Genomic DNA, 24756 nt, shown 5'->3' on the forward strand with positions numbered 1-24756 from the left:
ATTGATACCAGAAAGGTATTGTTCAATTTTAAACCATGGTTGAGTCAAACTGGATTCTAATTGTACATTATATATATGAATTATCATACATGCCTCGTATGCGTGCATAAATCTAGGATAGTTCAGTCCCCCTTCGTTCGTTTTTTGTGATAAAAGTTTAATTCCTAGTCTGCATTTTTTACCGTTATTGATAAAATTATTGAAAGAGGTTTGTATCATATTTAACCATGGAGTTGGTATTTTTAAAGGAAAATGTCTGAACAAGTCCATTTAGGTAACATACAGGAGTTTATTACGTTTATTCTACCAACCCATGATAGTATTGTGTTTTTCCAGTTTTTTAGCAAATAATTAGTCTCTTGGAGACAGGAGAGAAAATTTCTTTCCATCATATGTTGTACTGTATTTGCTCGATTATAAGACGAGGTTTTTTTCAGAGCAAATGCTCTGAAAAATACCCCTCGTCTTCTAATCGGGGTCGTCTTCTAATCAGACCTCAAATAGAGGTCTGATTAGGAGACTAAGATCCAGATCCCCCGCACTGCTGCAGGGGACCTGGATCCTCCCCCCCCCCATCATACACACACTTACCGGTGCTTCCTGCTGTATTGCCGGGGCAGCGGGTTGACGTCTACGCGATCCGCGTAGACAACGTCCGCTGCAGCCGGAAGGAGGTGTGGCTAGCAGCGGGGGTTGTCTGCATCCAGAGCGGGGAACTCTGAACTCTGATCTCTGACAGCCGGGGAAGGTCTACGCGACGGACGCAGACAAACCCCCGCTGCCAACTCCACCTCCTTCCGGCTGCAGCGGAAGGCGACGGCAACCCGCTGCCCCGGCTGGAAGCACCGGTAAGAGAGGGGGGAGGGAGGGAGAGAGAGAGTGTGTGTGTGTTAGTTAAATGGGGGTATAGGGTGTTAGTTAAATGGGGGTATAGGGTGTGTGTGTGTGTTAAATGGGGGCATAGGGCATTTCTGGAGTGGTGTTAAGGGGGCATTTAATAGAGCACTCTGCCTCCTGAAATGCCTTATACCTCCCTATATGCCACTCTGCCCCATAATATGCCTTTTAACCCCCTAAATGCCAGAGTAGCATATAGGGGTATAAGGCATTTCTGGAGGCAGAGTGCTCTATACAATGCCTTATACCCCCCTATATGCCACTCTGCCCCATAATATGCATTTTAACCCCCTAAATGCCAGAATGGGATATAGGGGTATAAGGCATTTCTGGAGGCAGAGTGGCACATAGGGGGTCAAAAGGCATACCATGGGGCACAGTGGCATATAGAGGGTTAAAAGGCATATCATGGGCCACAGTGCCATATTGGAGTGGCAAGCCTGGGGACAGATGTGCATAACTGGGGGACAGGTTGGAAAATACAAGAAATAAAAACAAACAAAATATTTTTCTCAATCATAGCTTTTATTAAAAAAAATAGTTTACATGAATTAACATTTACTGGTAAAACTTTTTTCCTTTGGGGTCGTCTTATATTCAGACTTTTTTTTCTTTTTTTCCTAAGTTAATATTCAGATTTTGGGGGGTCGTCTTATAATCAGGGTCGTCTTATAATCGAGCAAATACGGTATTTTTGTAGTTAATTTTAGCCCTAGATAGTTGAGTTCTTGTGATGCTCCTTTAAATTTGTGTTCATGTTGTATTGTTTGAATTTTTTGTGTAGGGACATTTAAAAAGAGAATTTCTGATTTTTCTATATTTAGTTTGTAGTTAGTAATTTCTGCATATTTCTTTATAATTCCCATTAATTTTTTAATAGAGCTTGCTGGGTCTTCAACTGTAAGGAGAATGTCGTCTGCATATAAACAGATTTTTAATTCTTCTTGGCCTACCCTGATGCCTTTAATTTTTTCTTCTTTCCTTATTGATATTGCTAAGATTTCAATAGTCAGGATATATAGCATTGGAGGGAGTGGACAGCCCTGTCGGGTTCCATTGTTAATATGGAACCATTCAGATTTAATATCTTGTCCCACAATCCTACCAGTGGGATTTGAATATAATGCACTTATAGCTAACAAGAAATTACCTTCTATTCCATATGACCAAAATGCTTGGAACATAAAGTTCCAATCGATACGGTCAAACGCTTTCTCTGCGTCTAACGCTAATATACAGGACTGTCGTTTCTCAACGCTGACAAGGTCTATAATATCAATAATGCGTCTAATATTGTTGTAAGAAAGTCTATCAGGGACAAATCCTATTTGATCAGGATGTATTAATGACGCTATTACCTGTTTCAGTCTATCTGCTAAGACCCCTGCAAAAAGCTTCATATCCTCATTTATTAGTAATATCGGTCTGTAATTAATTACTTCTTCTGGGTTTTTATTTTGTTTTAATGTGGGTATAATATTAGCTCGTAGTAGCTCTTCTGGGGCATGTCCTTTACTCATTAATTAGTTAAATAGAGCAGTTAGATGTGTACTAATCTCATAGTTTATTTTTTATAGAAAAGACCGCTGAATCCATCTGGGCCTGGGCTTTTACCATTTTTAATCCTAAATATAGCTTTTATCACTTCTGATTCATCTATTGGTTTGTTTAGTTGGGATAATTGAGTTATATTCAATTTAGGTATGGGTAATGTATTTAACCCCTTAACGTCCATTGCCGGGTCAGGCACGTCATGCAAAGCGGTCACTTGAACGACCTATGACGTGCCTGACACGTCATGAGACTTAAACAAGATTAGAAAGTGATCAACTGACCGAAATGGGGGGAAAAAAAAGCGCACTTCCAAAATGTGGCTTTTTAACCCCAAACACCAGACAAACCCATACATGTGGGGTATGACTGAACTCGGGAGATGTTCCTGAACACAAATTAGGGTGTTGTTTGATAGTGAAATATACCTGGAGCTATAAATGTATACCCAAAGTACAATTTGTGTGAAAAAAATACTACCACAAAGTGTGGCAAAGGCTGGTGGTAGAATCTTATGCATGGAAAGGGTTAAATACTACCATTTTAAGTACCTTGGGGTGTCTAGTTTTCAAAAATATATGGTTTTATGAGGTAAATTGTAGTGGCCATGCTCAAAGATAGGGCATAGGCACAGACTGACCAAAATAGGGAAAAAAAAAGCGCACTTCCCAAATGTGGCCTTTTAACCCCAAACAGCAGTCAAACCCATGCATGGGTGGTATCACTGTACTCGAGAGATGTTGTTGAACACATATTAGGGAGTTGTTTGATAGTGACGTATACCTGGAGCTATAAATGTATACCCAAAGTACAATTTGTGTAAAAAAAAATACCAAAAAAAATACTAACACAAAGTGTGGCAAAGGCTGGTGGTAGAATCTCATGCATGGAAAGGGTTAAAATACTAGCATTTGAAATACCTTGGGGTGTCTAGTTTTCAAAAATATATGGTTTGATGGGGTAAATTGAATTAGCCGGCTTCAAAGATGGTCCTATTAGGACATGGGGGCAGAATGACCAGATGTAAAAGTTCCAAGTTAAAAAATGTGCACTTCCTAAATGTGGCGTTTTACCTCCCAAACAACCCGACAAACCCATGCATGGGGGGTATGACTGTACTCGGGAGATGTTGCTGAACACATATTGGGTTGTTGTTTGAAAGTGATGTATACCAGGAGCTGTAAATCCATACCTGAAGAGCAATTTTAGCGATTAAAAAACACAAAATAAATAACTACCACAAAGTTTGACAAAGACTGATGGTAGAATAAGTGCATGGAAAGAGTTAAAATTCTAGCATTTGAACTACCTTGGGATGTCTAGTTTTCAAAAATATATGATTTGATGGGGTAAATTGCATTGGCCGGCTTCAAAGATACCCGAAATGGCACATGGGGGAAAGAATTACCAGATTTGGAAAAAATGGTTTTGAAATAGCAAAACGCTACCTGTACTTATTGCCCCATAATGTGTAGAAAAAAGCAAAAAAACATAAAAACATTGGGTATTTCTAAACTCAGGACAAATAGTAGAATATATTTAGTAGGTTTTTTCATTAGCTTTTTTGGATGAGTAAAAGATTTTTGGGGTAAAAGTGAGAAAATGTGGGTTTTTTTACATTTTTTCTCATATTTTATTATTTGTTTTATGGGAAATTAGATAATATGATTAAAACAATGGTATCTGAAGAAAGCCCTTCTTGTCCTGAAAAAAAACAACATATAATTTGTGTGGGTTCACTAAATGAGTGAAGAGAAAATTACATCTAAACACGAACACCGCAAAAGTGTTGACAGCCTCGGTCCCAATGGTACAAAAGGTAAAACACAGCCTGGTCCTTAAGGGGTTAAATAGTTTTTAATTTCTTCTAATTTACTGTTGGGGGACGTACATACTCTGTTGTTTTCAATTATCTTATAAATTCAGTTTTTAGCCTGTTTTTTTTTAAGCTTATTAGTCAACGATTTGTCAACTCTGTTATTCTTGAAATACCACTGTTTTAATTTTTCTAAATTTTTACTAAACTTAGTAAATTCTTATTCTCTTATTCTTCCTTTAAGTTGTTGAATCTTTAGAGATCTAAATTTGGTTGGAGAAGTTTTATTAAGTCTAGTGAGATCATAGAGATTTATATATAATAAATCTTTCCAATTTTGATGAGATGACCTCGAGTGACACTTTTAAAAGCGCACCAAAGAGTGGAACGAGATATTATTTTGTCATCATTCTCTTGGAAATAAAGTTTGATAGATTTCCGCAGGAATTATGTATGTTGTTGCTGGTTTATTATCCTATGGTTTATTCTCCATTCTCTAGGTATTTTTATTGGATGTTTAAAAAAGGATCTCACAGATGATGGCATTATGGTCTGACCATATTATGTCTTTAATCAGAATTTTTTTTGTATTATTTACCAAGGAGTAATTTCCTATCATTAAGTCTATCCGCGCATACGAGGCACGAGGTGCAGAAAAATGAGTGAATTCTTTTAAAGTAGGATTGAACACTCTCCAGTTATCATATAAATCAGGGCTTGACAAATTTGTTGTGAATCTAGGCGCCAGCTAAAAAAGTTAGGAGCCAGGATTTTTTTTAAACTAACAGTTGGTCAGGAGTGATCTGATCATCATCAGCCCACTTACTAAACTCACAGCATTTGACCTGGAAGCACCCTGGACTTTCAGGTCAGTGCTGTTTTTTGGGGGGTTTTTTAAATAATTTTTTTTTATATACCGTATTTGCTCGATTATAAGACGACCCCGATTATAAGACGACCCCCCAAAATCAAAATATTAATTTAGGAAAAAAACAAAAAGCCTGAATATAAGACGACCCTATAGGAAAAAAGTTTTACCAGTAAATATTAATTCATGTAAATTATTTTTTCATGTTTAATAAAAGCTATGATTGAGAAAAATATATTTTTTAAATTTCCTTTTATTTGCCAACCTGCCCCCCCAGTTATGCCACTCTGCCCCCAGAAATGCTTTATACCCCCCTATTTGCCACTCTGCCCCATGATATGCCTTATACCCCTATATGCCACTCTGGCATATAGGGGGTTAAAAGGCATATCATGGGGCTGAGTGGCATATAGGGGGTTAAAATGCATTTCTGGAGGTATATAGGCATATCATGGGGCTGAGTGGCATATAGGGGGTTAAAATGCATTTCTGGAGGTCCAGAAATGCATTTTAACCCCCTATATGCCACTCAGCCCCATGATATGCCTTTTAACCCAGCATGTACTGGCTGCCTTGGCTTGATAGGAGTGTGATTGATGTTAGCAGTTTGATATATATATATATATATCAAACTGCTAACATCAATCACACTCCTATCAAGCCAAGGCAGCCAGTACATGCTGGAACCTGGGGATGATAGTAGTGGGATTACAGCCTCCCTATGCCATGCTACAACCCCCACCCCCCTTACACATCCATGCTATCACACACAAACACATTTAAATACTCATTCATTCCATTAATCACACATACTTCACACATTAAACACACATTAATCACACATACTTACCCAAAAACCCTCCCCCACCCCCTTACCTGAACTGCAGATCTCCCACTCGCAGACTTCTGCAGGGGACCGGCTGTAGAGCAACTTCTCTGGCCCCGCCCCCAGAGGAGGGAGGGGGAGATAGAGCTCTGTGAGGACGCTGCAAGCTTCCTGTCCTCCTGCTTCTAACAGAAGAGACGCTGCTCGCGACCGGTAAGCAGCATGGCCCCATCAGACATTTTTTGGGGGGTCTGAGAAGACGACCCCGATTATAAGACGAGGGGTATTTTTCAGAGCATTTGCTCTGGAAAAAACCTCGTCTTATAATCGAGCAAATACGGTATATATTTTTTTTAACACTTTCAATGCTGATGTTCCATTGGAGCACAGCATTGACTGATATTTAGTCCCCACAAGCTTGTGGGGACAAATGTTAACCCCTGCAATGCCACGAATGTGTTATAGACAATTGTGGAATTGAAGGGGTTAACGCTGCACTGTGGCTCTCATGGAGCGATCAGGCAGCAGGGGGGTGTTGGGGCTGGTCTCCACACTCATGTGGAGACCAAAGAACCCTCTCCCCCTGTCACTGAAGCTGCCTCTGGCAGCTGGGAAGCAATTGCTGGTCTATAGACCAGCCATTGCAGGGGGGAGTCTCTGATGACTGCTGTAGGCTTCCATGCCTACAGGAGTCATCAAAGGGCTTGTGGGGGCTCGTTTTTGCTGTTGCTGGTCTGCCTGGACTTCCAGGCAGACCACCAGCAGCAGAGCCCCTTGAAAAACGGGAATTAACCCCTAAATGCCGCGATCGCGGCATTGAACGGGTTAACGCTGCCCTGTCGCTCTCATGGAGCGATCAGGCAGCAGGGGGATGTTGTGTCAGGTCCCCACACTTGTGTGGGGACCCAATCAACACTGAACCCCCTTTCCTGAAGCTGCCTGTGGCAGCTGAAAACGCTATTGCAGGTTTCCCTGCAATCGCGGTTTCAGCCTACAGGATCACTCCGTGGGAGTGATCACAGGCTCGGGGGCGGGCTCTGAGTGGCTGTGCTGTCTGCCCAGACTCCTTAGCAGACAGTAGCAGCGCCCCCGCGTGGTGACACGGGGGCATTTTTTTGTGGATGTAAGAGGCTGACAAACTCCTAGGCGCCAGGACAAAATTCTGAGTCGCCATGGCGACCTGGCGCCTGGGATTTGTCGAGCCCTGATAAAAATTATATTTTTTGAAAAAATTTGTCAGACTTTTAGCTGATCTTTCTATTCTTTTATCCAAGATTTCTCCTCTTCTTAGTATTTTATCCATTTTAATATTTGGAATTGTATTGAAGTCTCCTGCCATGATAAGAGTGCCACTAATATATCTTTCTGCTTTATCAAATAAATCTTCTATGAAATTGGTTGTGCCAGTGTTTGGAGCGTATAGATTAATTAGCGTGTTTGAAATGTAATTTCAAACTTTATGTTAGTTGAAGTGACAACAGCGACACCTCTCTTTTTTTTATCTTGTAAAGAAGATGCAATAATATTTGCTATATAATTGCTCTTTAACCCCTTGACTGCTAACGACGGCATGGTGCCGTCGCTAGCAGTCCCAGTCAGGTGCTAACGACGGCACCATGCTGTCGCTAGCACTACCCTACCTTGATGGAGGTCTGTGGACTCCCATCACCACCTACCCCGGCGATCTGCCCCTCATATTGAAGGGCATCACTGGGACCACCCGATCCGGCTGGTGGCGTCCCGTGCAACTTTATTGAAAACTGACAATTGTCAGGTAATCGCCTCACCTTTCCAACGGTATAATGCTTGTGAAAACAGAATAAAAAATATAAAGTTAAGAAAATAAAAAGTGATTTGGGGGTCTCCTAAAAGCAGATAAATAAAGATCAAAATTGCCTAGAGACCCCCAAATTAAATTATCTAAACCTAAACTAGTTTAACTTTAAAAAAAAAAAAAAATAAAAAAAAAAAAAAAAAAAGTTTAAGTATCCTAGCTAAATGATCACTGTGGTAGCCAATGTTACCACAGTCATCATATAGCCATGAAAAAGTCACATTCCCTTTTTAAAAATGGCCGATACAAAATTGTAACCCCATGATCCCTTTGATCATGGGGTTAAATTTAGCCAATGGTAGAGGAAGGCAATTTTTTAAATCCTGATGAACTGCAAATATTATTAAAATCAGCCATTTAGCCTGTGCGGTACGTGAGTAACCATCTCATCACTGGAGCGCCTTGCATTTTTACTGCAAAACTTATTTTTGCTGTAAAAGTGATTTTTTTTCTCCCTTTACCATCATTTCTTTGGGATTGTAAGGGGAAAGAATGGTGTGTGCTTCTGTGAGTGAATGTATGGAAAGTATGGTGTGTGCTTCTGCGAGTGAATGGAGATTATGAAAGGCCTGTGAATGGTCAGTAATTAGAGTTGAAGCCTTGACGTGGCATTACTGCTCACGTAAGAAGTTAAATTATGGCACAAAAAGTACATATTTGGAAAAACTACACCCCGTGGCGCATCAAATGAGGGGCTGCATGTGTTTCTAGTACAAACCTGGAGAGCGCAAGACACAAATGAACATGTCGCTATGGTTAGAAAAAACATATTTTCTAGCCAAAGCGACATATTCCATCATTATTTGTGCACTCAACTTTTGTCCTAGAAATACATGTAACCCCTCATTTGAAGCTCCAAGGGGTGTAGTTTCTTGAAATGTGTACTTTATGTACCCTAATTTAACTTCCCAGATGTCTAGACCACTTTAACTTCAGATATGGCAGATTGGAGAATCTTGTTAAAAAATTAAAACATTTAGGGGTGATGCCTGCATTTAGACAGCTCTAGACAGCTGGAAAGTTAAATTAGGGTACATAAAGTATATATTTTCAGAAACTACACCCCTTGGCGCATCAAATGAGGGGCTGCATGTATTCGTAGCACAAGACTGGAGTGCGCAAGACATAAATGAACTTGTCGCTTTTAATTTAATTTTATTTTTAGAAGTGTGATATTCACTTATTTGTTGTGCACATCAGATTTGTGATACAAATACAACTAAGACCTCATTTGCTGCAGCTGGGGGTGTAGTTTCAAAAAATATATGGTTTTGATGGCATATTTTAACATCCCGGGCAGCTAGAGCTGTTTAATTGACGGCAGCCATTTATTAAATTTAAAGATGTCTTTTGTGATAGTCTAATTAATTTAACTTTTAGCTATAAAATATTAGAAAAACACAGTCTACTGTTCTCAGTTTCTGTTTATTTTAGACCGGTTACCTGCTACGAATATTTAGCAACACAGCTTTTGATATTAGAGTTTAGAAAAATAACATTACGAACTAGTTTTTATTGAGTCGGAAGTGAAAAATTACACTTTTTCCCATTTTTGGCTTTATTTTGCAAACCTAATGAGACATACACATATAGAAATGATATATTTGGAGTCAGCTGGGTGTGCTGAAAAAAACAATATATGGTTTGTATAGTTTATTCCCAAGAAATTTACCTCTAAACGCGTTTGAACGTGAGATGCACCAAAATGACGAAAACCAGCTTAGCACCAGGGTGGGAAATAGCTTGGCAGCCAAGGGGTTAAGGAGATATTACGAGAACTTAACCAATGACTTTCTTGTAAAAAGCATATATCAATTTTTTCTTTTTTTAATAGCTTCAATAATGAGGATCTCTTCTGAGGAGTGTTCAACCTTTGTACATTTAACGAAATAAAACATACCATATTATCCGCTTTAAAAATTTATACCCCCGGCTTAGGGAAATAGGAAAAAAGAGTGAAACAAAAGGAAGAGAGAAACAAGAGAGAAAAGAAAAGTTGAAGAAGGAATATGCATAGTATAACCTCCTTCTTAAGCCGCCCAATATAAACCATTGGTAGGCTTTATACGGTCCTTCCCCTCTACCTGGACCGAAATATCTATGCCTCATATTGTGGACTATCACTATATGAGACCTTTCCATGTTTTATGGCTGAAATGAGAATGTATTTTCTTTTGATAGGTCTTCCAGAATTCATCAAAAAGCCAACAGATGAAATTGGTGTTTCTGGGGGTGTGGCTTCTTTTGTGTGCCAAGCAACAGGTGACCCTAAACCACGTGTTACATGGAACAAACGAGGCAAGAAAGTGAATTCACAAAGATTTGAGGTGAGAAATATTAATAGATTAAATTACTAATCTAGTATTAAAAATCATTACAGACGAAGTTTCATGGCTTGCATTGATTATATTGCCAAGCATTTCTATGCTGTGATGCTGCGTTCATGCTTTCACAAAATCAACTGGGGTCTGGGGTCAACATTCCTTGAACTTTTAGGTTCATTGTCTGCTGAATAATTTTAGTACCGTATATTCCGGCGTATAAGACGACTTTTTAACCCCAAAAAATCTTCTTAAAAGTGGGGGGTCGTCTTATACGCCGGGTACTTACCAAGCCGGAGGTTCCCACGAAGCCACCAATCTCTCTAATCACTACGCGCCGGCTATTGATGCCGATCGCAGGGATGCCGTCATGTCCCGCGCCCGGCATCAATTGCCGGCGCGTAATGATGAGGGAGCAGGGAAGCCTGAGGTCTGGCACTTCAGACCTCGGCTTCCCTGCTCTTTAATCACTAGGCGCCGGCTATCGATGCCGAGCGAAGGGATGATGTCATGTCCCGGCGCTCGGCATCAATAGCCGGCGCCTAGTGATTAGAGAGCAGGGAAGCCGAGGTCTGAGGTGCCAGACCTCGGGCTCCCACAACTGGATGGAAGAAAGAAGACAGAAGATAAGGTAAGAGATGGGGAGAAAGGGAGAAAGGGGGGGAGAAAAAAAAAAAAATATATATATATACACACACACACACACACACACACACACACACACACACACACACTGGTGTGTATATATATATACTGGTGTGTGTATATATATATATATATATACATATATATATATATGTATATGTGTATATATATATATATATATATATATATATATACATATACATATATATATATACACACACACGTGTGTGTATATATATATATATACATACGTGTGTGTATATATATATATATATATACATACGTGTGTGTGTGTGTGTATATGTGTATATATATATATATATATATATATATACATACATACATATACATGTGTGTGTAAAGGCAGGGGTGTGTGGTGAGGGCAGTGGATAAATGTGTATGTATGGACAGGCATATGTATAGATATATATATTATATATGTGTGTGTGTGTGTAAGGGCAGTGCGTGTATGTATATGTCAGCAAATCAACCAGCAAATCACCGGTAAGGTACATCGCTTGCCGTGATTTGCTGGTTGTTGTACGCTGGGTAGAGGGGTAGTCTTATACGGCGAGTATAGTCCAAACTCTATATTTGGACTGTAAAAGTTGGGGGTCGTCTTATACGCCCAGTCGTCTTATACGCCGGAATATACGGTATAAATTTTCTGTCCTGAAGATAGTGCTCTTCTCCTGCTTTAGGGGTTGACAAACCCGGGGTTTTGCAGGGCTGCCACCATGAATCCACACCCTATGCATTCTTGCGGGGCATGGTGTAGTGGTTGCCGTGAGGCTCCCATTGGAGTCATGTAATGCACGGCATTCACCCACCCCCACAGAAAAGCACAGGGTGCCGGATTCACTATGGTATAACAGACAGCTGCGTGCCTGGTTTCCATGAGGTGAGACAGAGAGGGAGGTGGAGTAGTGATGTGAATGTGATGTGTGTATGCTATCGTGTCAGATTTGGTATGTATATTTATAGTGCTGGAGTCAGTGTGTGTATACTGTAGTTTCAGAGCCAGTGGGTATGTGTGTGAATGTATAGTATTTCAGTCCATGTGTATATGTATTGGATGTATAATCTGTGATTGTTTTACTGTGTATACTGTAGTATCAGTGCGTATATGTAAATGTATAGTGCCAGAATGAGTATGTCTACTGTATTGTATTGTACAGTATTGGAGTCGGTGTGTGTCCCCATAGCATTAGTGTGTAATTTTATGTATGTATAGTGTTAGCCAGTGTATATGTGTATTAGTGTTGGAGCGTGTGTATTAGTGTTGGAGCGTGTGTATTGGTAGCATGTGTGTACATGAGTGTAGAATGTTAGCATATGTTACTGTAATGTGTTAGTGTTTGTGAGTATAAGATGTAAGTGTGCGTCTTTTACTGTATGGTGTTAGAGTGCGATTATATATGTTAGTGTATGGCAAGACTCAACAAAACCGTGGCGCCAGGAAAATAACATGACACCTAGATCCAAAGCAAATTTGTCGACCCCTATCCTACTTGATCCATTCAATAGCTGCCACAACAAATACATTACTGTCAGGTGGAAGATTTACAAAAAGAGAAATATTCATGTAAAAATGCTCCCATCTCACATGATTTTTTTTATATATATACATACATTTTGCAGGAACAATAACACAACTATTTTGGAGTATTAGATGCAAATGGTACACAACTATATATAATGCATATTTAGTTGGTTAGATTTTTTAATGTAATCTCACAAGTAGCACAGGGGAATGTGATATAAAGTAAAAGTGATAGAAATGTATTTTATTTTAGAAACTAACCATATTTAATCAGAACAAGTTACTTTTGTGTCTCTCTGAAGTTATATTTCCCTGAATTATGTTACTGCATAGACTTAATTTGAGTTCTGAACCCAGTACACAAATTTGATCCCACAGTGCCTTAACTTGGAGATCTTAGTTTAAACTATCATCATATATAAAAAGCATTTCACAACAGTTTGCCTTGGTTATACAAGGATCCTACAGTTTATTTTATTCTGTTTAATGAACTGCCCTGAATCATATGCAGAATTTATATATCAAAAATCCAAAAGGCATATAATGTGTATTCATTTTAAAGGAGCATGCAGCATGTTGCCTGGCTAAAAAGGTTATATCCCTTAGCAAATAAATGGTTGAAATCCTTTGGTATCTCATACCTCACACAGTCCAAACTTAGCTGTGTGTTTCTCTAGCTTCCTTTCTTGCTATCTGACCTAATTACCATTTCCCCATGTGAAGCCTCACTAGGCACAAAATGAGTCACTTTACATTTAAATATTAATAATCCTATAAAACGGACACTGTAAGAAACAAACTTTTAAATTAAACATTTCCATTTACTTCTTGATAGCCTATGAAAAACACATCCTACCTTCAGTTTTGTTTTCTAAAATATAATGTAATTCATTCTCATTTATAATGCAATTCTGCAAGCTTAAAACATCAATATATATCCATATGTTGGCAGAAAAATGCAAAAATGTATGATCTAAGAAACGTCTTTCTTGTTTCAGTAATGCTGTTTTATAAACCTGTTTGCCAGTAACGTTTTTTTTCACCCCCTACTAGACTATAGAATTTGACGAGGGTGCTGGGGCAGTACTGCGTATTCAACCACTACGTACACCACGTGATGAGAATGTTTATGAATGTGTTGCACAGAACACACACGGCGAAGTTACAGTCAGTGCCAAGCTGACCGTTTTGAGAGGTAACAGACAAAAATCAGAGAATTCAGATTATGAATTTTACATTACAATGCGTATATATTCTTTTGATGAAAAATTTATACTTGACTAAGAACATATGACTTAAAAAAAGTCTAGTGAGTGCTTTATGAACGAGTGGGTAGCCACAGTGCTAATTGGGCTTGGCACCACACACACACACATTATTATTATTATTATTATTATTATTTGTTTTATATAGCATGCATTATGAATTAAGGGGGGGGCACCTTAAAATGGATATTGGTTTTCTGTTTGTATATAACACATGCTGACTAACTGTATAATAGATACCAAAAATGGTAAAATACATGTATTCCTGTTCATTAGATAAAATACTGTTTTACCATTCCACTAATGTGTATTTTTCCTATAATCGGATGCGACCAGTATGATTATATATATATATATATATATTTGTTTGTAATTTAATGTTTTTGTTTTTAATGTCTATGCAGGTTTTGTTTTTACCTAACCATTTTTACCACCACTCTTTTACAAAATGTGTTTAACTGTCTCCCTGTGCAGAAGACCAGCTGCCTCATGGCTTTCCAAATATTGATATGGGTCCCCAGTTAAAGGTGGTGGAACGCACAAGGACAGCCACTATGTTGTGCGCTGCCAGCGGAAATCCAGATCCTGAGATAACTTGGTTTAAAGACTTCCTTCCAGTCGACCCTTCCTCCAGTAATGGTAGAATCAGACAGCTTAAATCTGGTAAGCTTAATATTGCATCAAATATTTGTTGGTACAGAGGCACAAAAAAGTTTGGACTTACAAGAGTGACTTGGATTACAGGCTTGTCAAGAAGTGAGGTTCTTTCATCTTTCTGTTCTTGATTTTACCCAGTGAACCTGCTGGGGAATTTGTAGGTGTGGAAAGCAGCCATGGACAGCAAGGAGAAAAGTGTTTGAAATTGACATACTGTTTTCCCAAGTATGCCAGCCTTTTGCTCTTCTAGTGCACCCACGTTTGTAGGATGATCACCTTGTCTGAGAGAAATGGGAGTTATAGTCAACAGCCTATTTGTTAAAGTAGACAAAAAAAGGATATGATAGGGTTCTTTTTTATTTATTTTTTAATTGGGCGGTTTTCAGAGCCGTTCCTCTGCGTTTTTCCAGTGTGCCGGTCTAACCATAGGTCATCTAGTATTTGGTGGGCACGCTTTTATTGACATTTGTTTACTTTTGATGGCATAGTAGCATGTAGTAGGCTGGCATGTTCCATACAATGATTACCGACTTAAGGCAGCAATCAATTATTTTTATTATTTTTTACGCTCTCTGAGGCTGCTGACCGATCACCACCGCTACCTTCCAGCACGGGGAGCTTCAGTGACTGTTTCAGGAACCGTCCACACACAGCTAATGTAATCATGACGTTCAGTGTCGTTATTATAGGTCTCTAGGGTGCACCTTTTCATGTAAGGTGTTAGGGGTGGTTTACATTGTGCAGGTTTCTAGGTCAAAGATGAATCACTAACTCTTCTCCTGATTTAAGCACTTGTTTGGCATTGAAGGAAGTAATACTTCAAAACAAAATGTCTATACAGCATCAAGCAATACAAAATACATCTTAATTTGTGAACTACTTTCATAAAACCATCTACCATATTTCTCCATGTATAAGACGCAGAAAAGATATAGAAAAGATTGGGGTCTAAAAATTGGGTGCGTCTTATACAGTAGTGGTTATTTTTTTTTACTGGAAAGGGGACAGGAAAGGGAACCTGCTGCTTACCTCTGGTGCTCAGCAGTGTCTCTTGATCTGTCGTGGCTGCGCAGGAACCCAGTGGAGTCACGTGAATGCACATCGCATCACATGACTCCACTCAGTTCCTGTTTGAGCAACGCAGAGGGAAACAGCGGCCCCCAAGGAAGTCTGCGAGTGGCACCAGAAGATCTGCAGTTCAGGTAAGGTGGGGGAGTAAATGAATGAATTAGGGCTGCAACTAACGATTATTTTAATAATCGATTAGTTGGCCGATTATTTTTTCAATTAATCGATTAATCGGATAAAAAAATACATTATTTTAAATTGAAGAAAAATTTCAATAAAAAATGTACAATTTACACTTTCATCTCTTTATTGCAATGGCCTCTCTCTATTCACCTTCTTATTTTACTGACATAATAATAAAAGCTACAAGAACCCAAACACAGTGCTTCTCAAACTAGGTTTTAATACAAAGTTATTAGTAAATATTAATTCATATGTTAACTATTTTTCATAAACTAATTTAATAAAAACTGAGAAAAAAGCCTTGTTTAAATTTTTTATTTACCAAACTGCCCCCAGTTATGCACATCTGACCCCCAGCTTGCCACTCTGCCCCATATATGCCAGATTCCACTGTGCCCCCTGATATGCCTTATACTCCTTATATGCCAGTGATATGCAACTGAGCCCCCTGATATACGGAAGAGACGGAAGTGAGAGACCGGCCAACAGTGAGGGGAATCCAGGTCCCCTGCAGCGTAGCGGGGGATCTGGATTCCGGTGTTATAATCCGATCTCTGTTTGAGGTCGGATTATATAAGGAGAGGAGTTTTTCAGAGCATTTGCTCTGAAAAAAACCTCTTTTTATAATCGATAAAAATCGATCCGATTAATCGATGATGAAATTCGTTGACAACGATTTTCATTATCGATTTTATCGATTAGTTGTTTCAGCCCTAGAATGAATATATGTGTGTGATAGCATGGATCCGTGTGTAGGGGGCACAGGTAGGCTAAGAGTAATGTGCATGTACTGGCTGCCTGAGCATGATAGGAGTGCGATTGCTAACAATTGCTAGCAGCTAACATCAATCACACTCCTATCATGCCCAGGCAGCCAGTACAATACATTTATGTAATATATATTTTTTAGAATTTCGGCCCCAAAAATTAAGGTGCATCTTATACATGGGAGCGTCATATACTTGGGGAAATATGGGAATCTTAGTATGTATCAATTTAAAACAAAACAAAGACTGTACCAAGGGATAGACTAAAAGCAAGTGTGTAGATCTAGGCTGTGTAGTAACTCTTATGCTAGGGTACATGTACAACAAACCTTAATTGATAACAAAATTTGTTTTGATGATAAATTAGGTTGTGGCAACATCCAAACCTAAAAAGTAAATGATAAAGAAGAGCCATAAGACAATAAATAAGAAAATAAAGGAGTAGGGCAAATCAAGCTGTCATATGCATTTGAAAACTGAGTTTTTCCTTAAAATTTACATGTTGCCCCATGCACACACAAATGCAGATTTGCAGAATTCCTTCATGTGCATTTAGCCTTTTTCCCACATCCCCAGTTATATTCCATGCAGGAGATATGCTCAGCCAAACATCTTCTGACACATGACATATTGCTCCAAACAGCCAATCAATGGCACAAATCTACCGACCAAGGAGGAGGTGGGCATCTGCAGCCTCTCCATGTGGTGCTTTTTCCCCACGTTTAATGCGTATTAAAGTTCTTACAAAGGACTCTAATATGCATTGTGTTTTTGGACTGTTTGTCCCCTTTTTTTTTTTTTTTTTTTTTTTTTATAAATTTTATTTAACACATTTTTTAGCAATCACAACAGGAACATCAACAGCATTATATTGATTGCATCACATTTGCATATTAGTTCAAATCTAAATTGTTGTTCCTATTGTGAGACTGTCCACTTACATTCATTCATCATTCATACAACATATTTCTTAATCACGTCAATAATAGGAGAGATTGCTTATAATCATATGTCTCACCTAGAAGGAGTCGACACATGAAATGATGTTAAATAGGACAGGGAGATCGTTGGTGTGGGGATTATAAACTAGGACTTGTAGTCCCTCTCCTCTTCTAATTTAGTTTGTTTGTAGAGCTATCCATGTTTGTCCCTTTTTAGTAGCTACATTTTAACACTCTTGTTTCTCCAGTATGTTGCTATATAGACTCTTGCTTTATCATATATTACTGTGTTTGTGCATACTAAAATAATTTATCAGCCAATGAGACCTCCTTATCTTAAAATATATATCTACCAGGCAGAATGCACTTGTGAAAAGCTTGAAAATGTATATTTGTGAGCATTTTAGAGTAGAGTTTAGAGCTGTGTTGCATCAATATTTGGTGACAATGAAGGGCTTTAAACAATTCTTTCACCAATGTGTATTGTTAGCTATTTTGCCAGAAGGTTATGCATGCAAAGCCGCCTTTGGTTAAACAGAATTGTACAGGCACAAATATTAGAGATGGTGTCTGCTTTGTGGAGCTGGAACCTCTGTTGCGTCATGAATGTGCTACCAATTGATTGCTTCCTAAAGACAAAATAAAAAGGCCCCTTAAGGTCTGTTTACAAATGTGATTTAACAAAGGGCTACTTCTGTGTGTGTATGTTTGTATGTATCTATATAATTGTGAGCTGGGATTTTTTATTAAAAGGTCTGGCAAACAAACATAAATCAAACAAAAAGAAAAGCCTTGCTCTCTGAGCACTTGTCACGGTCAGGACTATTTGCCAAGCCGTGACGGTGTGGAGGGAGTGGGCATGAAGGGGTTAATAGCACCAGGCCTCTGGATTAACTCACTTCACCTCTTAACAAGGCATCAGTTATATCAAATTAACCCCCAAATCCTGCCTGTATCTCCCCAGGTTTCACACAGTACCCCTGTTTGTTCAGGATTCCTTGATACCCCTTCTGGGTCACAGACTCTGTCCCAAATCACTACCCCACAATACATTTGCAGGAATATCCTCAGAGATTCCCACCTCCCGCAATCCTTTTCCCGCACCCCAATCAAGGTACACCCGGGCCATAGGCAATGCGGGGAGCAATCCATCAATTCCTTTAATAGTCATAGTTCCCTGGGATAATATCCACTTTGTTCACAACTTCTAGAGGGACCAAAGTGCAGGAAGCTCCAGTCTCCAGAAGGCCTATAGTCACACGGTCCCCAACTGTTACACACTGCAAGTTGTCGGTCTAGCCACAAATAAAACAGGTGCAGCTCCCTCCATTTCCATTTGTCCGTGGAGATGGCCTCTTAGAAGGGCAGGTGACGCTCAAGTGCCCAGTCTGGTTACACCGACAACACTGACGGGTATCCCCCTGGCCAGATGTGGCCCCTGCTCTGTTGGTTATGAAAGGTGGGGGTGATGGTCTCCTTGCTGGCTTAGGAGTCGGTGACTGGTCGGCTGCTCCTTTCCACTTAGATGGTCCCTGTGATGCTGGTACCCGTTTGGTTGTTGAGGTACGGTTGTTGGCATAATCGTTAGCCAGATCTGCCGCTTCTGCCGTGGTCTTAGGTTTTCTGTCCAGAATCCACTCTCGGGCATCCGGACTTTGTGTCCTCAGGAACTGCTCCAAAATCATCAGATCCTCCAGGGCCTTATATGTAGTAACTTGTAGGCCTCCGGTCCATTGCTGGAAAACAGTTCGAAGCTCTCGCGCATATTCGGTGCAACTCTCTGATGTAGCTTGCTGCATCTCTCAAATTTTTTTCTTGTAGAATTCAGGGGGGAGGTTAAAACTTTTTAACAAGGCAGATTTTATGGCCTCATAGTCAACTTCTATTCATAAGGAAGCAGACACATCCAGGGCTTTTTTTTCTCTCTCTCACACTCTCTCATAGTCTCTCTCACTTTATTGTACTGGCTGCCTGGGCATGATAGGAGTGTGATATATATGAAACCCACCCCGGGGAAACATGTACCATATTGGCTCGGATATAGGCCGCACCCTAAAAGTTGGGTGCTTTTTTAAAGAAAAAGTTTTTTAATAGACATGCTGCCACTCTGTCCCCCCCCCGAGATATGCTGCCACTATCGTCCTCCCCCCGAGATATGCTGCCACTGTCCTCCCCCCAGGATATGCTGCCACTCTGCCCCCCGACTTACCAGAGCAGACTCCCGGGTGTCTTGCGGGGCCGGCGGGGGACATCTACGCAATACGCGTATACAACTTCCGATGCCGGCACCGGAAGTTGTATACGCGTATTGCGTAGATGTCCCCCGCCGGCCCCGCAAGACACCTGTGAGTCTGCTCTGGTAAGTCTTGGGGGCAGAGGTAAAACGCATCGTGGGGATTCCTGGCAAGGGAGATTGCTAAAGCACATCGTGCAGACGTGCCGGCAGCGGAGGCTGTGTACGCGCATTGCAGGTTAACGTCTGCACGATGCGCTTAGACAACCTCCCGTGCCGGCACTCCCCCCATGGGAAGTGCTGGCAGGGGAGGCTGTCTGAGAGTATCAGAGAGTAGGATACAGGTCCCCTGCACCGCTGCGGGGGATCTGTATTCTAACCCTGCTGCCTGTCCGGCGCCCAGAACTGCATGTCCCGGGCGTCGGGCGCTAGACCCCGAATATAGGCCGCACCCCCACTTTAAAGACTTAAAGTAGGGGAAAAAAGTGCGGCCTATATTCGAGCCAATACGGTATATACCGTATTGGCTCGATTATAAGACGAGGTTTATTTCAGAGCAAATGCTCTGAAAAATACCCCTCGTCTTATAATCAGGGTCGTCTTATAATCAGACCTCAAATAGGTCTGACTATGAGACGACTAAGATCCAGATCGCCGCAGCCAGTGGCGGAACTACCGGGGTCGCAGGGGTCGCGACTGCGACCGGGCCCTGGAGTTCTGCCAGTCAGGGGGGCCCAAGGGGTGCCGAGCGGTTTCTGAAAACGACCGCTCGGCAACTCTTGGGCCACCCTGACTGACAGAAATCCAGGATGCCTCTGCTCCCTGCCGCTGCTGCCTCCGCCGCCGCCGTCGCCGCCTGCCTCAGCGCTGCCCAGAGTGCAGTGTTGGGAGCGTGAGGCGTTTGTCTCCGGTGCCGGCGCTTCACGCTGAGCGCCGGCATATGACGTCATATGCCGGCGCTCAGGAGTGAAGCGCCGGCACCCGAGACAAACACCTCACGCTCCCAACACAGGAGTTGAAGGTAAGTGACCTACAAAGGGGGGGGAGTGGGTAGATCGTGAGAAGGGGGGGGAGTGGGTAGATCGTGAGAAGGGGGGAGTGGGTAGATCGTGAGAAGGGGGGGTAGAGGGGGAGTGGGTAGATCGTGAGAAGGGGGTAGGGGGAGTGGGTAGATCGTGAGAAGGGGGGGTAGGGGGTGGAGTGAGTAGATCGTGAGAAGGGGGTAAGGGGGAGTGGGTAGATCGTGAGAAGGGGGGTAGGGGGGAGTGGGTAGATCGTGAGAAGGGGGGGTGGGGGGGAGTGGGTAGATCTAAGATGGGGTAGAGGGGGTAGGGGGAGTGGGTAGATCGTGAGAAGGGGGGGTTGGGAGGGAGAGGGGAGATTGTGAGAAGGGGGGGTAGGGAGGGAGAGGGGAGATTGTGAGAAAGGGATAGATGGGTTGGGGTGGGGGGGCCCTTAACAGATTCTCGCACCGGGGCCCTGAGGTTTCTAGTTACGCCCCTGACCGCAGCTGCAGGGGACTTGGATCCTCCTGTCTCCCCGCCCCACTTACCGGTGCTTCTGAGTCCCCGGTATGCAGCCGGGGCAGTGTGTAGATGTCTACGCGATTCGCATAGACAACTTACGCTGCAGCCGGAAGGAGGTGTGGCTAGCAGCGGGGGTTGTCTGTGTCCATCGCGCAGACCTTCCCCGGCTGTCAGAGATCAGAGTTCCCCGCACCGCACATGGGGGGCATAAGGCATTTCTGGAGGCAGAGTGTTCTATGAAATGCCTTTTAACCCCCTTAATGCCACTCTGCCTCCAGAAATGCCTCAAACCTCCCTATATGCCACTCTGCCCCATAATATGCCTTTTAACCCCCTTAGTGCCAGAGTGGCATATAGGGGTATAAGGCATTTCTGGAGGCAGAGTGGCACATACGGGGTAAAAAGGCATATCATGGGACACAGTGGCATATAGGGTTAAAAGGCATATCATGGGGCACAGTGGCATAAAGGGGGTATAAGGCATTTCTGGGGCAGCTGTGCATAACTGGAAAGGAAATAAAAAAAACATTTTTTTTCTCAATCATAGCTTTTAATAAAAAAAAAATAGTTTAGTTTACTTGAATTAACATTTACTGGTAAAACGTTTTTCCTATAGGGTCATCTTATATTCAGGCTTTTTCTTTTTTTCAGACAGTACTCTTTGCTAGTTATTAGCTATTATCGTACCTGTCCATGTCCAGCTTTACAGATGTATATAGCAGCCAATAGGAAAAATTAAAGCATTCTTATATTATGAGAGGAGGATTGTGGGCACTTTTTGCAACCGCTCGGCGCCCCTCACTCTCCGTGACTCCGTCGCAGTGCCGGCGTTTCATGCTGAGCGCCGCGGCAGAGCGGGAAGACGGACGCCTCCCGCTTCCATCACAGGTAAGTCAGGATAATGAGAAGTAGGGAGAGGGGGGCAGTGAGAAGGGGCAGAGGGGGTAGATAGTGAGAAGGGACAGAGGGGGTAGATAGTGAGAAGGGGCAGACGGGGGAGATCTTTTCCCTTTCTATTTTTTTGGGATGGGCCACCAGAGGAGTAGTCCGCACAGGGCGCCAGAACACTTAAGGCCGGCTCTGGACATATTTTAGGAACTACTTAACCCACTTCTTCTCCTGCCTACTACATCCAAGATTGTTCACAGAGATTTAGGTTTGTGTGAAAAAACTTTTTTTGTCTTGGCAATGAATTTTCTGCGTAGCCTGGCTTTCACTCCCTGCAATCACTATTTGGCTTTCTGACTCCTGAAAATAATTATGTTCCTTCTTTCTTAATTACACTTAATTTGTATGTCACATTTACATTTTCTTTCCAGGGCAGGTTGACATGTCTTGTCAAGGTTATCAATCAAAGTATTAAATATGGAAAACGCACGGTCTGATTAGCACACAAATCAGTGTTCTGCACTCAGGTTTTCCTTAAACGTCTGTCTCCAATGTTAAGCATGACATTCCTTCTCTATATACAATATTTTGTAATCCTTTCTTGTCCTAACAGCCGCATAACAAAATGCATAACTCAGTTTTCTGTAACAAGGCTCGCCCTTTAACCTTATTTTAGTTTAGTGGGGGAGAAGTCTCGTTTTCTTGCAGAACTACTTCATACTGGTATCAGTAATGCCTTTTGTTCTATTACAGTATTGGTATTTGGAAATATTACTCTGGGACACTGAAACACTGCACTGGTTTCTCGACTGGAATAAGCAAAACACACAATAGTCGCAATAGAACTTTTTCAATAGCCATTTATAAAGTATACCTTTTTAACTTGTCCAACATAAGTTTGCATTTTCATCCTGGCTCCTTAATGCAAATTGCATATTTATTTGTGTATATAGAGAGAGAATGTAGTCACACATTTGTACAAATTGTAATAGTGATTAACAATCTCATTTCTGCTAAATTATCTCAGAAATGGTGTGTTTTTCTTAATAAATGTCACATTAATCTGAGCTAAAAAAGGCCCTTTGAGCATGGATAGCTGTATAAAAAAATCTGCATTTGTTTCTGGATTGTGAATTAATATTTTTATTCTAATCAATCTTCTTGCTTGTTTCTTTTTGTCTGTATTCTTTTAAAAGAGTAGTCGTTTAACAAACTTTTCTTTTCCTTTTGTTTCTTTTTTTTTTTACAGAGACCTTTGGTAAGTTTGTGATTATAACTATAGACACAGCATAAGCAAATATACCCTCAGTATACCCTCAACTAATTCTAACCTCTTTTGGAAGTGCATGCTCAGCATATACTACTAACAAACCTAATAGCCTTCCTGTTGTACAAACTTAAGCTTCAAACAAATATCAGTAACTGACCTTGAATTAATGATTCTGATGTTACTATTTTACTCATTTATTTTAATTACAGAATTGTCCTTATTCAGGAGCATCAAATACTGTGTACCACAATAAGTTGGCATTTTTATGTATGGCACCAGGGGATGCGAGCAGTGTGAAGAGTAGAGATTAGAGAAGCATTATGTGTGTGTAGAATGTATAATATATACACACATAGTTATTTTTTTCAGTATAGCAGCTGAGATTTGTGCTCCGTTGGGAGCTTGATGGTTTCAGGAGACAACTGTCTTGTAAAGTTAATACTCCGTCTCCTTGGGGACACAGCTAGGCGCTTCTCATACTCCCCAGCAGTTGCCATAACAACCTGTCTTGTGCTTAGCAGAGAGCAGTAATGCGTCAAAGGCAGCCATCGCTCTCTTGTGTAGCCCGTGGAAAAAAACATCCTGATAATGCTTGATGATGAGGCTCTTCAGGGCTTCTCGCTATGTTGGAGGGAGGAGTAGGGGCTACGGCAGCTAGGAAGGCAAAGGCTGTTAATAAAACACGTTTCTTCCCAATGCTAATTTCTTACTTTGTTTACTGCTCCTTTCTCATAAGCACATATGAAGTGTGTTAACTAAGATCTTTCTTGAAACCCCTATCAGGTCTGTAGGTGTACAACTCTGGACATCTGCCAGCTGGGTCCATGTAATTCTGCTTTTTTCCTCCTGTGCTTTTTAATTCCTCTGCCCTCCCTTTATTTATCCTACCATCTTTCTTTATCCTCACTTTAGCATTCAGGATTACCCACCGCTGTCCCTTATATTCATGTTGCTTTCAAACTGCAGCAAATTGTAAAACTGGATTTGCTATTTTCTAACTCTTTGTTTCATTATGTTGAGTCCTATACACCAATGCTTCAAAGACCTCAATAACCTGGGCTTTGTACCTAATAGGCTGCTAGATGGAGGAGGTTTCAGTCAACACCGTATGTGTATCTCTCCCACACAGTCTTCCTTTTTGCCTCTCCCTGTTTGCCTTCTTTCTCCCATTTCTCTCTCCCCCCCCCCTCCTACTTACATATTATCATTTGGTTGTACTCCTTCCTTCAATCCCTCCCACTACACATCCCAGTGTGAGAATTTTTGGCCACAATTTTATACTATACAGATCAGAGTTTCATCAGCTAGATACTTGTTTTATAAAGGCATAGCAAGCCAAATGACACAATAACATGGCCCTCAAGTATCCATCTGTGTTTTTTTGTGTGTGTAGTTCAGTCTCCTCCGTTCAGACCTGATGTTTTTTTTTTTTTATATACTCTTTGCTCTTATTGTTAATAACCTCGCAAAATGACGGGAGCTGTAAGCTTGTATTCCCTTTCCTTTCAATCAGCCTTCACTTGCCCTCCTAGCTTTCTACCAGATGGCAGATCTTCCGGCAAAAGTAGATGGGCAATAGCTAATCATATTTGGATGAACATTTACATATTTATCCATAACCCTTGGTGAATCTAACACCCTCCAACAGAAGCAATAT

At 41.1% G+C, this 24756-nt stretch overlaps 1 protein-coding gene across 11 annotated transcripts in view; it reads left to right on the forward strand.

The window, feature by feature from the left end:
• Positions 1-24756, forward strand: part of PTPRS (protein tyrosine phosphatase receptor type S) — a 103696-nt gene that overhangs the window by 23607 nt on the left and 55333 nt on the right. For all 11 annotated transcript variants that reach the window (XM_053463650.1, XM_053463668.1, XM_053463657.1 and 8 more), the window contains exons 3-5: positions 9974-10119; positions 13355-13496; positions 14041-14229. In XM_053463650.1, the coding sequence (XP_053319625.1) occupies positions 9974-10119; positions 13355-13496; positions 14041-14229 (477 nt within the window). The remainder of the gene's footprint in view (positions 1-9973; positions 10120-13354; positions 13497-14040; positions 14230-24756) is intronic.

The sequence above is a fragment of the Spea bombifrons genome, chromosome 1 (assembly GCF_027358695.1).
Source record: "Spea bombifrons isolate aSpeBom1 chromosome 1, aSpeBom1.2.pri, whole genome shotgun sequence".
Classification (NCBI taxonomy): domain Eukaryota; kingdom Metazoa; phylum Chordata; class Amphibia; order Anura; family Pelobatidae; genus Spea; species Spea bombifrons.